This window comes from Chiroxiphia lanceolata, chromosome 26, assembly GCF_009829145.1.
Source record: "Chiroxiphia lanceolata isolate bChiLan1 chromosome 26, bChiLan1.pri, whole genome shotgun sequence".
NCBI lineage: Eukaryota > Metazoa > Chordata > Aves > Passeriformes > Pipridae > Chiroxiphia > Chiroxiphia lanceolata.
Window position 1 is genome coordinate 4,858,448 of NC_045662.1, and position 14,976 is coordinate 4,873,423.

A 14,976-nucleotide genomic window follows, 5' to 3' on the forward strand; every position below is an offset into this window, starting at 1 on the left:
CCGGGCACAGCTTCACCAGGAGCTCAGGGCTGCACTTCTGTCACAGCCCAGCTCGTGACAAGGGCTCAGGGCATCACTTCAGATGCTCCAACACGGCCCCTCAGCAGAACAAAGTCCTACCAGAGAATCCTGGGATCACTAAGGTGGGAAAATCCCTCTGAGATCAAGTCCAACCGTTAACCCGGCGCTGCTGTGCCACCACCGAGCCCTGTCCCAAAGTGCCACAGCCACAGGCTTTCTTGGACACTTGTAGGGATGGTGATTCCATCCTGGGCAGCCTCTTCCAGTGCTTGACCATTCCTTCAGTGAAGGAATTTCCCAATATCCAACCTGAGCCTGCCCTGGCACAGCCTGAGGCTGTTTCCTCTCCTCCTGTCCCTTGTTCCCTGGGAGCAGAGCCCGACCCCCCCCCAGCTCCCCCCTCCTGTCAGGGGGTTGCAGAGCCAGAAGGTCCCCCCTGAGCCTCCTTTTCTCCAGGCTGAGCCCCCCCCAGCTCCCTCAGCTGCTCCTGCTGCTCCAGCCCCTTCCCCAGCTCTGCTGCCCTGACCCCCAGGCAGCATCACCCACCCAAAGGCCCATTCCAGCCCTAACCCTGCCCTTCCAGAAGCTTTCCCACAAAACTGATGCCCACATTCCCGCTGTCAGCGTTCTGGAGCAAAAGGAAAGCCGGGATCACTTCATGGCCCACCCAAGGACAGTCCCCAGCACGTCACTGGGAGTTCCCAGCCCACACCCTGCTCAGGGCTGGGGACTCTGCTGATCCAGGGACACCTCCAGGGGATAAAACAGGACACGTCTGGACAACACCCTCTCCAGCAGGCTCTGCTCTTCCCACTAGAGAGAGAAATCCTTATCTGTGCCAGTCCTTATCCCTCCATCTGTTTATTCCTGCCTGCCAGAGCTTTCAAGCCCTACGAGATTTTGGGTTTACCTGAAATACCCCCCCGGGAGAGTCAACGCCTGTCCAGGTGGAGGATCTGCCACCTCACCTGGATGGCACCTGGGGAAAGGCAAGGGCTGGGAGAGGGGCATTCCCACCTCTGGGAGGTTCCAGCAGCCAGGAATGAAGGGAGCAGCAAACACGGGTGGGGTGGGTGAGACCTGAGAGGAGGGACCTGCACTCCAAAAACAGAGTATCCCAAGGTTGTCAGGGTTGGAAGAGACCTCTGGAGACCACCCAGTCCAACCCACCTGCCCAGGCAGGGCAGGTGACACAGGAGTGTGTCCAGGTGGGTTTGGAATGTCTCCAGAGAGGGACACCCATAAGATCCCTGGGTGGCTGTTCCAGTGCTCTGCCACCTCCATGGGAAGAAGTTCTTCCCCAGGTTGAGGTGAAGAGTTCTGCACGTTAAATATTCAATATTCTGCATGTTAAATATTCAATATTCTGCATGTTAAATATCCAATCCCTCTCTCAAGCTCAGGTCAAAATCCCAAGGTCTGGGTTAAGGCCCCTGGAGAACAGAGTCAACCTCATTGTCCTCCCGTGCTGGTGAATTATCCTGGAAGGGAAAAGGATGCAGCTCCAGCAGGAGGGAGCAGGAGATCAGCACTCCAAAGGTACAAAGAGAAGTGACAAACACAACGTTGCCACTGGGTGAGTGACTGGGGACATTAATTCAGGAGCCTCCCGAAGCCAGACACAGACAGAACTTCCAAAATGTGGAACCACCAGACAAAAACATAATGGAAAAAGACTGTGGGGTTTTTTTTTTTCATACTGTATGAAAGCCTGGAGCTCTGAAGGGCCCACCTGGCTGTGAAATGCTCACCTGGCTCTGGAGCTCACTCTGCTGCTTTAGGCGCAGGTTCTCGGGGGTGTCTGCCACCATGGTGAAGGATTGCTTCGGGTAGTGTCTGGGGAGGGAAGGAGATCATTAATCCCACTGATCCCCTGCTCCCTGCCCTCTCCCTCCCACCCCAGGACCACCAGCCCCATCACCTCGGGTGCTCCGACACGGCCCAAGGTCCCACACCACGGGATTATGGAATCACCAAGGTTGGAAAAGCCCTCCAAGGCCATCGGGCCCAACCATTCCCCAGCACTGCTGTGTCACCACTAAAACCTGTCCCCAGGTGCCACATCCATAACACTTCCAGTGCTTTGGTCCCGCTGTGGAGGAGCCAGAGCTGGGGACACATCCCCTCGTGGCTTTGGCAGCTGCCATTTGGGATGGTGGGGAGTTCTCAGCTGGGATTTTGGACGGTGGGATCCCTCCCTGTGCCCGACACCTCCCCAGCCTTCCCACTCGGTTCTCTCCCAGTCTCGACACATTAACTTCAGGTTTATAAAAAAAAAAAAAAAAAAAAAGGGCAAGAGGAGCCCTTTTTTTCCCCCCAGGGACAAATCCATTCCATGTCTGTTCCTGCCTGGTTTCTGGAGAGGCCTTAACACACCAGCAGCATCCCTCAACCAGCCCTCAGGGTGCCATCAGCCCTGGAAAGCTGCTGACTCTGGTCCACAGTGACTTGGCCCATCACAGTTTCAGCTGGGAAGGGTCACAGGGGGAGGTGGGAGGGTTTAGTTGCTGCCCTGACTGAAGTTTCAGCCACACCACCCTCACGCTGTGGTTTCCTGGTGCTGCAGAGGATCCTGATCCTGAACCACGTCAGCAAAACCCTGCCTGGGAAAACAGGCAGGAACAGGGAGAGGAGCCCAGGGAGAAACCCAGGGAGAGCCCTGGGAGAGAGTAAATATCCAGTGCTCGAGCTGGAGGCTGCTCCCAGCCCTGTCCAAGCAGATGGATGAACCTCTCGTGGCCATTCCCACCCCCAGGAGACGTGGAAAAGAGCACGAGGCAAATCCCTGGATAACAGTGGGACAACACTCAGCTGGGCCCAACCAGACCCCCCAGGGGCTGTTATTTTTGGGGTCTCTCAGCTGCCAAGAGGTGTTTGAGTCAGTCCCAACGCTGTGGAGCTTCACCACCTGGGTCCTGGTCCTTCCCTGGGATCAGCCCTGTCCTGCATCCCGGGGGATGCTCCTGCCCACGGCCGGATCTGCTCCTGCAGCCGTGTCTGGAGCTCTGCCCATGGGACAGAGGGAACAGCCTGCAAGAGCAACATCATTCCCAGCCTGGCTGTGGAGGCAGAACCCTCCCTTTGAGCACAACACTTCCCAGGAAAAGCCCAGGGAGGGAACCTGACCCGGAGCAGACGGTGTCTGTGCCCCTGGGCTGGCAGAGAAACCCAACACACCCCACGGAGAGCACGGAGGGGGGAACTGCTTTGGGAAGGGGCAGAGATTTCTCTTCCACACGTGTTAAAGCAGGATTCACCAACGGGGCTCCCTCCAAGCCCCTCCACACAGACTTTCAGGAGGTTCAGGGATGGCACCAGCCCAGCCCCGGGTCACACTGAGCACACGTGGCATTGGGGCAGCACAGGGAGCTGTTTCACTTTCAAATCCATGCAGGGACTTGGGATGAATTCCCTTGCCAAGCCAGGCCACCCCCCTGTCCCCTCCCTGCAGCAGCTCTCAGAGGTGACCAGGGCTGAGTGCTCCAGGGCAGAACTGCAGCTCCTCGCAGAGGACAGCGAGCCCTCACTTGCTTTTGGGGATCTGAAGGCTCTGACACAACCCTGATCCCTGTCCCAGGGCTGTAACTCTGACTGTGCAGCTCCCACATCTCCATCAGGGAATCCCAGAATGGTTTGGGCTGGAAGGGACCTTATGGATCAGGAAGGTTCCACCCCCTGCCATGGGGACACCTTCCATAGCCCAAGTTGCTCCAAGCCCCATCCAACCTGGCCTTGGACACTTCCAGGGATGGGGCAGCCACAGCTTCTCTGGGAATTGCATTCCAGTCCCTCCCCACCCTCACAGGGAAGAATTCCTTCCCAACCTCCAATCTAACCCTGCCCTCTGTCCCTTCACATCCATCCCCCCTCGTTCCTGCCCACGCAGCCCAAACCACGTTGTCCCCTGAGGGCTGTGCAGCAAAGCCCGGGACACCTGCAGCTCCCAGCCCTCCCCAGCCCACATGAAATGGGGCTCTGTGGCTCTTGGAAGCCCTGGGGCTCTGCTCTGGGAGCTGTGTGCTCTGGCAGGATGAGGGAGCTGGGGGATGAGGGAGCTGAGGCAGCGCTGGCGGGGCAGGACAGCAGCAGATCCCCGACCACAGCCCTGCCAGAGCAGCACATACCTCGGCCAGGCAGCAGTGCAGGAAACTCGAGATCAAAAATAGCTGCCTCAGCCTTGCTGGAGACAGAAGGAGAACCCACCTCACACACAGAAACCACCCAGTGCAGCTGTGGTTTGCACAAAGGGGAAAAGACAGCTCAGCTCCTCACTGCAGGTTCCTCCTGCTCCCAGCCTTGCAGGGGAGCCCAAAAATACACCCCCACCTCCTCATCCCACACCTTGTCCCACTGGGCACCCCCAGTGTCCTACTGTCACCATCCCAGGGTGCCAAAGGGATGGGAAATGTTTTGCCCATCTGGGGACAGCCCACAAGCAGCGGATGGGGCTGGGCTGTGAGACCCCAACCAGCTCCCCAAAAACACACCTCCCTGCTCCACAGCTTGTCCTGCTGGACATTCCCACTGCTTTGGGGATCTGGGAGTCAACAGCAGGGTGCCAGAAGGGTGGGAAACGTTCTGCTGCTGGATCTTGGCCATGACCCCCCAGCCCTCCTCTGTCCCCAGCACGTGGGGACGCACAGGACGTGGCCACAACCACAGCAAAGAAGCCCAAATGAACCCTCCCCGCCCCTCAAATGCCCAGCAGCAAGGCTGAGAAGGACAAGAATCAGTTTTACCCAAACAACAGATCACCAACTGCTTGAAGGGTTCAGCCTAATCTCCGTTTGGATTAATCTGATTAGAGGGGCTATAATACTGTGTGCTTGGGCTCCTTCCCAGTGCCTCCAGGGCTGGCGTGTCAAGGATTCACACTGGGATCCAGTGTCAAGGCAGGTACTTCCCTGAGTCACTACCTGTGGCTGCTGCAGAGAAATTCCTGCATTAAAACCCCAACGATGTGATTTTCTGGGAGGGTCCTGAGCTCACCAGGAGCCACAGGACACCGGGAGGACACCACAGTGCAGGGGACGAGGGGAAACGGTCGGGAATTGCACCAGGGGAGGTTTAGGTTGGATATCAGGGAAAAGTTCCTCTTGGAAGGGGTGGTCAGGCACTGGAACAGGGAAGTGGTGGAGTCACCACCCCTGGAGGTGTTCGAAAACCTGTGGATGTGGCACCTGGGGACAGGGTTTAGTGGTGACAGGGCAGTGCTGGTTAATGGTTGGACTAGGTGAGCTCGGAGGGCTTTTCCAGCCTTAAGGATTCCGTAGGATCAGGCTATGGGATGGTGGTACCTGCTGGGCAGAGCCAGGAGGAAACCCCACCAGGATTCCGTGTCCAGGTGCCCTGAGGGAGCTGCTGGCAGAGCCAGGGCTTAATTAACAGCAGCACTAATCCACTGAGAGCAGCACCTCGGCTGGGGGGGCACGAGGGGACAGACTGGGCTCCTCTCCTGCCCCCGGCACTGCTCCCAGCCTGGAGCCCTTCCCTGAGCGTCTGAGAAGTCCCAGCCTGACTCAGACCAAGGTCAGAGCAAACAAAGCCACTTTCTGAGCACCAGCAGCTCAATCCCTGAGTGTCCCAGAACATGGATGGTGTCCCTGGACCATGGAAGGTGTCCCTGGATTGTGGCAGGGGGTGGAACTGGGTCCCTTTGAAGTCCCTTCCAACCCCAACCATTCTGGGCCTCTTTGAGACACCAAACACCCTCCCAGATCACTAATTAATTCTCCAAACACCCTCCCAGATCACTAATTTTCCAAACACCCTCCCAGATCCCTAATTCTCCATGTGCAGAGCAGGTTGGGAAGGCACGGGATAACGGACCATTCCCAGCCCAGCCATGGGAAGTGGGACAGAGCTCTGTCCCAGCACTGTGAGGACACCCCATCACCTCTCCCCGGGGTCTTTACAAACCCAGAGGATTCTTTTCCTGCTGTCTTTTCCAGACATTCCCAATTTTAACAGCTCCCGGGAAATCCAAGGAGCGAGACGCGGCCCCCAGTCCCGGCCCGGAGCTCCCGTCGGATCACTGCTGCTGCCAGCAGAAACCATCCCATTGCCATGGCAACCGCATCCCATGCCCCGGGCATGCTAATAACGCTTGGGAGGAGACGAGCCCCCCCTCCGGCAGCAACCTCTGGCTGCGGGGAGGAGGGAAACCCCAGTCCCTGCGAGGGCTGGGGAACGCAGGAATCCAGCCCCGTGGAGCTCAGGGAAACCGGGAAGCCACGGGAGGAGGGGGGAAAATAAAAATAACCCGGCAAACAAGAGCCTGATTCGGGCTGACAGCAAGGCTGTGCTGCGTCCTGCTCCGGCCCAGCCCGGAGAGGGAGGGCAGATGGACACCGCGGATGAAGCTGGAATTAGGCTCCCGTTGGATTCTGAGGAAATCTCCCAAGGATTGGAGGCAGCTTTGACTCCAGTCCTTGAGCCCCCCGTGGGGAAGAGGCAGGAGGAATCTGTCTGTCTGCGCCAGGCAGGGGAGGAACCGCACAAATTCAGCGTCTTCCCCCAGGATCGGGCACCGCTTTCCCCCCGCAGCTTTTCTCCCCGGCTCCCGGGAGGAGAAGGCATTTGAGTCCTCAGGGAATTTAAGGCCAGGGGAGGATGGGGGGGGGGGGGGTTCCCCTGCCCAGCCAGTCCAAACAGACACCCCCCGATCCCTGCCACGCACCAGGGAGGGGCAAACCAGCTCCTCTGCATGAGAACCAGCCACGGCGAGAGTCAGCAATAAATTAAACCCTAATGAGGAGGCAGGGAGGGAACTGCCTTGGGAGGGGAGGGGTGGGGGAGGCTGCGTGGGAACGGGGGCTGTGCTTTGGGGGGAGCACGACCCGGTTCCCCCCCTTCTCCCAACCCAAACCCAGGCAGGGGCAGAGCCGGGGGGGTCCTCAGAGCCCCCCCCAGCATCACCAGAAATAGGTCCTGGCAGCGGAAGCAGGAGGGGGAGGGCGGTTGTTGCTCAACCACCTCGAAGCAGCACAAGCAGCACACACCAAAGCCACCCTAAAACCACCACAACAGCATCCCCACCAGCCAGAGGCTTCCCAAAGCGGGACCAGCGGGAATTTGGGTGCCTATCCCAGCGCTGAGCCCAAAATCCATGGAGGAAGAGAGTTAGGGTTGGTGTGCTCCCCTATAACACCCCTGCCCTGACGCCCTTCACCCCCTTTCCTGCAGAAACACTCACTTATTCCCAATTTACTGCAACAGGTCGGGAAGCTGCAGGGAACAAAAGGTACCTTAAGGGAAGATGGAGCCCAGAAGAGCTTTAGGAAAACTCCACAGGCTCCAGGCACGAGCAGCCCAGGAAGATAAAGGGGGGAGGGGGGAAGCTGCCTCAACCCTCCCCCCCTCCTGACAAACTGCGAGGAAATAATTAGTCCCACGCACCCTGGGCTGTGACATTTGTGTAAAGTCTGCTGCTGGGGAAGAGCTCTCCAGGCAAAACCAGGAAACTTCTAAGAATAAATGGGATTCGGGGGGGGGGAAAAAAAGCCACCCGTGGGTGCTGCCCGAGGGAGGGTCCCCCCCTTCCTGCTTGGGGGGTGATGCTCCAGCAGGACCCGAGCTGGCAGGAGCACCGGGGTGTTTTCCCTGCCCGAGGGGAGGGGGATGCAGGAGGGGGAAGCAGGATGGGATCCAGGTTTCGGTGGGTTTTGGGGAACGCCGGGTTTGGTGACGCTGTGGCAGCTGAGCTGTGGGTGTGAAGGGATGGAGCTGAGGGGCTGCAGAGCCCCAGGGTGGGTGTTGTGGAGCCTCAGCATCCCACAGCTGCTCCAGACAGGGATTATTTTAAGGAGAGATGGAGAATAGCTCGGTGTCTTGGGAGGCAGAGCTGCCAGACAGCCAGGGGGGATTGGCCCGGGCACCTCGGGGTGTCTGCTCACAGACACCACATCCAGCCATCCCTGATTAGAGCCAGAGAACACATGGAGCCCTCCCCCCACTGTCACATTAATCCCAGTGACCCGGGGGGATGTGGGGCAGTGGGACATGTGATGGAGCGAGGGCTCCGTGTGCCCCCAGCACATCCCTGCTCGGGGAGAGGGAGCAGGAAAACACCCCCTGAATCTGCAGCTCTGCAGGACCTCGGGTGGCTGCACCCACCAGGAGAGACAGCCTGGGAATAGCACCTCCAGATCCAGCCTGGAGAGAAGGAGAGTGAGAGGAGATCTCACAGGTCTGGAGCTTTCTCAGGGGGAGGTGGAAGGGCAGGCATTGATCACCTCTGTGAGCAGGGACAGGAGCCAGGGAAGGGCTGGAGCTGTGTCAGGGAGGGTTAGGGTGGATCTCAGGGAAAGGTTCTTCCCCCAGAGGGTGGTTGGGCACTGAACAGGCTCCCCAGGGCAGTGGGCACAGCACCAAGGCTGCCAGAGCTCAGGGAGGGTTTGGACAACGCTCTGAGGGACAGGGTGGGATTGCTGGGGTGTCCTGGGCAGGGCCAGGAGTTGGGCTGGATGGTCCTTGGGGGTCCCTCCCAGCTCAGGATTTCCCACAGAAAGCCAGTGAAGGAGCACAGTGACAGCAGGGACCCCCCACTCTCCTGAGCTTCCCCCTCCCCAGCTCAGCACAGACCATCAGCCCCCCGAACACCCCCAGCCCAGATCCCTCCAGCCTGCAACCCCCTCCCAGCAAACAGCCCCTTTCCACCCTCAACCCCCCCCAGAAACCCCCGGGTCCTGCCCCAAAAAGAGGAGCTGTGTGGCCCTGAGGCCCCGGGAGGCCGCGCCGGAGGCGCCGCAGCCGCCGAGGCGGTTTTTTTGTGGCGCTGCTAAATCAGGTCAGCGGAGTCTCCTCCGGCCAGAGATCCCGTCTGGCTCCCGCATTAGGGGCCGTGTGAGCTCGGCAATTCCGAGGCAGATGAAAGTTTATCCGGCTGTGAACGGCTCGGGCCTTCCCGGGGGAAGAAGGGCCCCGTCTGCTCCACGGATCCTGCAGCCACGGAGCAGAGAGATCCAGCCGGGGAGCCACGAGCCGTTCCTGCCCCCCCTCCCAGGGCGAGGATCTCTCCCAAACACGGCCCCCTCCTCCCCACACACCGACTGGGAACAGCCCCTTCCCTGTGATCCATAAGCCACCACACCTGGGAAGCATTCCCATCGTTCCCGTCTCCCACCTCCCCAGCCCCACAGCAACAGTGGGAAGGGTTTGCCAGAGATCCCACTTCCAGATCACCGTGAACCTCTGAGCACTTGCACCCCATCACATCCCAGCCCTGCCCCAAAAGCAGCGTTTCCCCCGAAGAATTCCCATCTCCAGGAGCCAAGTGGCAGCACTTGAGCTTCTTCTGCCTTTGGAGCTTCTCCCAAGCTGGAAAGGAGGTTAAATTCTCCTGGAACACCGGCAAAAACTCCTTTAGGTGCAGCGTGGCATCATCCAGCTGCTCTACAGAGACAACTAATGGGGTCTGGGAGCTACAGGACCAGACTCTGCTACTTCAGCACAACTCAAACCCCCTCTGATCCTCCAGCAAGGCCAGTTTACTCCATGGACTGAGTGTTTAGAAGGGCCTCTCGAGCTCCAAGTGTTGCTTATATCCAGCACAGGCTGCTCTAAAGCAAGGGCTCTTGGCAGGTTTATCCCTCAGCCCTGGATGCAAACACTCCATCCCGAGGGGTGACAGTCACCCCCCTGCAGCTGGGCCAGGGATTTGGGACAGGGGAGCTAAACAAAGGAAGCAATTGGCTGTGCTCTGCCAGGAGGCTCCGGAGTTCACATCCTGCCTTTCAAAGAGTCGCTGGTTCTCGGGGGCTGAGCTTAAAAAATAAACTGTTCTTTTGTCAGCAAGGAAAGCAGCCCCACGCCGGGCCTGCAGACACCCCACCACGGGCTCCAGTTCCTCCCAGTGTTTTCAGGGAAAAGATTCCAGTTCCTCCCAGCATTTTCAAGGGGGAAAAGCTGCCAAAATGGCTGGTCCGGCCCTCCACGTGTGCAGCTGCTCCCTGCTCCCAGCCCACCTCAAAACCTGACTCAGAGCACAGCACAACTTTGTGGGATGGAATTTCTCAAAGACCCCTCCTGCTGCCCCCCCGGTGTCCTGGTGCCAGGGCTGGAGGAGGCAGGAGAAGCCAATCCCATCCCCACAGGCTCCCACGTGGCTGTTTTGGCACAGGACACAGTGGGAACAGGGTTTTGCTCTCTGTGGGTGCAGCAGGATCCATCCCATCCCCGTCTCCAAAGCCTCTTCCAGCAGCTGCCTGAGTAAAAAACCAGCCTATTTCCACAAACCTGCTTCAAGCCATAATGGAAATGTTTCAAGGGAATGCAGGAGGAAGGAATTGCCAGGGTGGGAATTCAGAACTCATGTCTGCAAAGGGCTATTCCCCCTCCCATCCCTGAGCCCCCAAAGCAGAGCAGTCCCTGTCCTGCCCTCCCAGCACTGGGAACAGAGCAGGCAGAGCTGGGATTTTCCACAAGGTTTTTTTGGCTCCAGGCATGGATAAGCAAGTTTAGGAAAGTCAACATCCATCTGGAGCCGAGGTCAGAGCCGGGCAGCTCCTGGCTCTGAGGGCACTGTGAGCTCCCAGGGCAGGGGGAAAGGGAAAATCACCTCAACTGTGCACATATTCCCCTCTTCCTCACCCCAGGAGCAGCTGGGAAACTTCTTCCAGGTGTGTGGAAAACACCCAGGGCTGTTGGAAAGGAGCAACAAAGCGCAGGGTGAGCCCGGGGAGGTCCCTGCAGGAATCCTGGCTGGATTTTCCCCCATTCCACCTCAGCTTCATCCACAAAGGCTTTGGTTTGGGCTCACTGGGGCAATCCCTGGTTTCATCTCATCCCAACACCTGCCAGGAGAAGCCAGCCAGGGAGAGGTGACAGCCAGGGATGGGGTGGAGAGCCCTGTGGAATGTTGGGATTTCCAGGGGGAACAGTGTCAGCGGGGAGAGGTCAGCGGCACCGACAGCCCCAGGACTCAGCCCTTCCCAAGCCCTCCAGAAACAGATGCTCCACCCCAAAGAGGATTCACCAACATTCCCAGCCTCCCAGCCATCAAATCCCAGCATTACTCAGGCGCTTTCCCACACACCACATCCTCTCTCCTCCTCAGCCAGCCCTTCCCCAAGCACAGCAGAGAAGTAGGATCAGCCCCCACCACAACACCATGTCCCCAAAATCCAGGAATTCTGGCGTTCCAGCAACTTCCCTGCACCCCAGAAGCAGAGTCAGCACAGAGGCAGCTCCTCCCATCCAGGAACTGGGCACAAATAAAGCCTGGGATAAACACCTGGACTCCATCCCAGCAGCACAGTTGTTCCTCTTTCCCTTCCTGCTCCCCCCTCCACTTTGGAAGATCACTTTATTAGCGAGGAAAGCTGCTCCCAGATGGAGCAGGGAACGATGCCAAGAGCAGATCACTTGGCTCCTTGTGGAGCTGCTCACTAACTTTTTCCAAGCCGGGAATTAGCCCGGAGGCATCGGATCCCTTGGAAAGGCAGGATTTTTAACGGCGAGGAATCCGCCAGGGAGGGTTTTTTGGGTCATGCCCGGGGATTTTCAAGGTTTCCCAGCTCCCGGAACGCCAGGTGAGCCGGGCGGGATCTGCTCTCCCTGACTCAGAGGGGAGGAATTCCAGCCCCGCATCCCGATCCCACCCCCCCACCCCCTCCGGGGGCCATGCCGGGTGTGGTTTCTCCACCAGGAAAAAGCAGCTCCGGGAGGGAAAGCCGAAGTCACGGCAGATGGAGAGCGGGGACCCGCCGACACCCCCCCCCCCCCCCCCCGGGGGATATTTCTGGCAGCCTCACACAACCTTTAGCCCCTTTTCGAGGAGGAAAAAAAAAAAAAATGCAGTTTTTAGTGAGGGGGATGTGGGGGTGGAGCAGCACCAAGACGTCCCGGGGCTCTGGGTTGGTGGGGTGGGACAGCCTGGGATGGTGGAGCCGAGCAGGGGGTCTGGGTGGGCAGCACCATCCCACCACAGGAGGATGTGCCAGGCCAGGCTGGGTCTCCTTGGAGCAGGAGAAGGGAATGCTGCAAGTCAGGCAGGAACTTCCTGCAGCTCCTCTGCAGCAGCAGCAGGGAAAGAAACCCGAGCCCAGCCCCGGGAGCAGCAGCAGAGCCTCTGATCCACCACACCGATGTGTGTGCCCAGCCAGGGCTTTGGACAGGGATGCATCCAACTGGGAACTGCTTGTTCAGCAGCAGGAATTCAGGCAAACCCGCAGTGATAAAGCCTGGCCTTGGCTCTTGTCTTGGTGGCTTCAAGGGAGAGCAGCAGATGATCCCCTGTAGCCAAGAGAGGCAGAGAAGGAGCCTCTTGCCCAGGATTCTGCTCCTTCTCCCCATCCCAGCATTCCCTCAGCATTCCAAGCAGCATCACTGCCCAGGGATGGCTCTGAAGCCTCCCCAGACTGAACATTCAGCTTTGAACTCCCAGACAGGATTTTCCAGGCGGGATCTGTGCTGCACACTGAGCCACAGGTACCACCTCCACTGGGACCTCCCCGCTCCCTCAGCCTCAGCACAGCTCTGCCATCCCCCCAGCACAGCCAGTTAAATATTAAAACCTACATATAATGTAGATTTGGGAGCAGCTGGGCCCTCAAACACGGGTCTTGCCTGTCCCTTGTATCCAGGTTCTCCCCACACCCTTCATTTAAACCAGTCTCAGACTTCAGCTGGATTTTCCCTTCCTGTTCCAGTTCAAAGTGCTCACAGAGTCCAGCCCAGCCCTGGATGCTGCTCCCAGTGAGCAACCAGTCCCCCCAGTGCCCAGCTGGAGCCCAGGGAGGGACAGGGAGGAGGGTGGAGACAGTCACAGCTGCCACCAGACAATTCCCACACCCTGGCACGGGGAGGGCAGAGGGAACCAGCCACTGTCCCCAAAGGCTTCTCACGGATTTATTGCTGGGGCAATGTCAGAGCTGGAGGAAGCCCAGCCCTCTTCCTCCTGCTCTCTTGAAGAAAGAAACTCAGGAATTTGGCAGGAGGCCACGGCTCAAACAGAGGAGACCCTGTGCTGAGGCATGTTCAGAAAAGCAGCCTCTCTCCCTGCCAGGATAAACGTTGCTTTTCCACCCCCTTCTCCGGGGACAGAAGATTTCGTCCCTCGGCTCCATTTGGGAAGGGTGGGCTCCTCCTGGGCTGGCCTTTGCCAGGCACTCTCACCTTGCCTGGAGTTTCTAATTCCCCAGGACACTCCAGAGGGAACCAGCCCTACATCCAAACTTGGAGCTTCCCTTCACCCCCCCCAGCCCCTGGAACTGCAACCCCGGGCTGGCAGAGCCTCCTGTGCCAGCAGCTTCCAGCTGCTCCTCACTTCCCTTTGCTCCAAGACAGGCACAGTGGGAAGAACAAAGGATCCAACTCAAGTTTCTGTGCACAATTCCAAACATCCAGAGCTGCCCCGGGGGGCAGGGGCAGGACAGGCAGAGGCTGTGAAGGGGTTAAAGCAGCAGCAGCATCAAAGGGAGCCCTGAGAGAGGGGGCTGAGAAACTGAGATGGGTCGAGGTTGCGCAGACTCCTCGGAATGTCAGGAATTTCCCATTATTATCCCACTTCCCTTCCAGCAGCCTGCAGGGAGAGCACAAGCACAGGACCCCAGGCCCCGGGATGGGCATGTCCTGGGGGCAGGGTGCCCATGGTCCAGGGAACAGGACAGGATCAGGACACTCTGGACAGCTCAGGGGTCTCATCCCTGCCAGTCTCCATCTCCCCCGTGGTGGGCTGAGACCCCTGCCCAGCCCAAAGACCCCCTAAAACCAACAGCTCCTCCTGCCTCAGGCCACACATTTCCCCCCCCTCGTGGGACTCCAGAAGTTCCCAGTTTCACCCCAAAAGCTGCTCCCCCTAAATAACCAGTTAACAGTCATTTGCTGCTTCCCCACGCCATCACCACCCTGTGCTTCAGGGGGGAGAGATCCCAGGAAATAGCCATTCCCAGCCACAGCTGGAATGCTCCAAGTCTCCTCTCAGTCCAGGAGGAGTGGTGGACTTTGGACAAGCCACAGTCACCATCAGCAACAACCACCCATAAAAGCCACGGGACTGGGAGGGTTTGGTCCGGTCTCACCACTTCTCTTTCCTACACAACTCACACAGGGAGAGTAAGTTTAGCTGGGATAATTAGGGATAAATCCTTCCCTGTGAGGGTGGTGAGGCCCTGGCACAGATTATTCCATGGATACCCCATCCCTGGAAGTGTTCAAGGCCAGGTTGGAGCAGCCTGGTCTGGTGGAAGGTGTCCCTGGGGGTGGAACTGGGTGATCATTAAGGTCCCCTCTCAACCCAAACCAGCCTGGAATTCCATGGCTCCAACACCCATCCTGCAGGGATGTTGTCAGGATTAGTGTTTTTTAAGCACTCTGTGAACAGACCAGTGCTAATACCAGGATGAGATTATCTAATTTTCCTTCTAAGAACTGTCAGTGGATAAGAAGCAGCTACAAAAGATCATATTCCAAAGCTGCTTCATAGATATTAAGAGACACATCAGGCCCAGCCCAGAAAGGGGTGAGGAATTAAGGGTCCTCCTTGGTAAGAAAACAAAAGGGGGGGACACTGCTCAGAAACTGATGGAAAGGACCAAAAAAGGGACCAAAAAAGGGACCAAAAAAGGGACCAAAAAAGGGACCAAAAAAGGGACCAAAAAAGGGACCAAAAAAGGGACCAAAAAAGGGACCAAAAAAGGGACCAAAAAAGGGACCAAAAAAGGGACCAAAAAAGGGACCAAAAAAGGGACCAAAAAAGGGACCAAAAAAGGGACCAAAAAAGGGACCAAAAAAGGGACCAAAAAAGGGACCAAAAAAGGGACCAGGCAGCTGCTCTCATTCTACCCTGCCCTGCCTCCATTCCCTGCTCAGGAGAGAAGGATTTTGCCTTCAAGCTTTGTTTCCTTCCAGATCCATTTCCCTCCCAGGTGAGCAGCAGTAAATCCAGGTGACTGCCCTGGCCCCCAGCCCAGCAGAGCACAGGCCGTGGTGACCCCCTGGCCCTTGTCCCCTCCT

The 14,976-nt window shown here is 58.1% G+C and overlaps 1 protein-coding gene across 1 annotated transcript in view; it reads right to left on the bottom strand.

The window, feature by feature from the left end:
- The window catches only part of LASP1 (LIM and SH3 protein 1), a 34,350-nt gene that overhangs the window by 13,501 nt on the left and 5,873 nt on the right, over positions 1 to 14,976 (bottom strand). Inside the window, exon 3 of the mRNA XM_032711440.1 lies at positions 1,773 to 1,857. Within this exon, the coding sequence (XP_032567331.1) occupies positions 1,773 to 1,857 (85 nt within the window). The remainder of the gene's footprint in view (positions 1 to 1,772; positions 1,858 to 14,976) is intronic.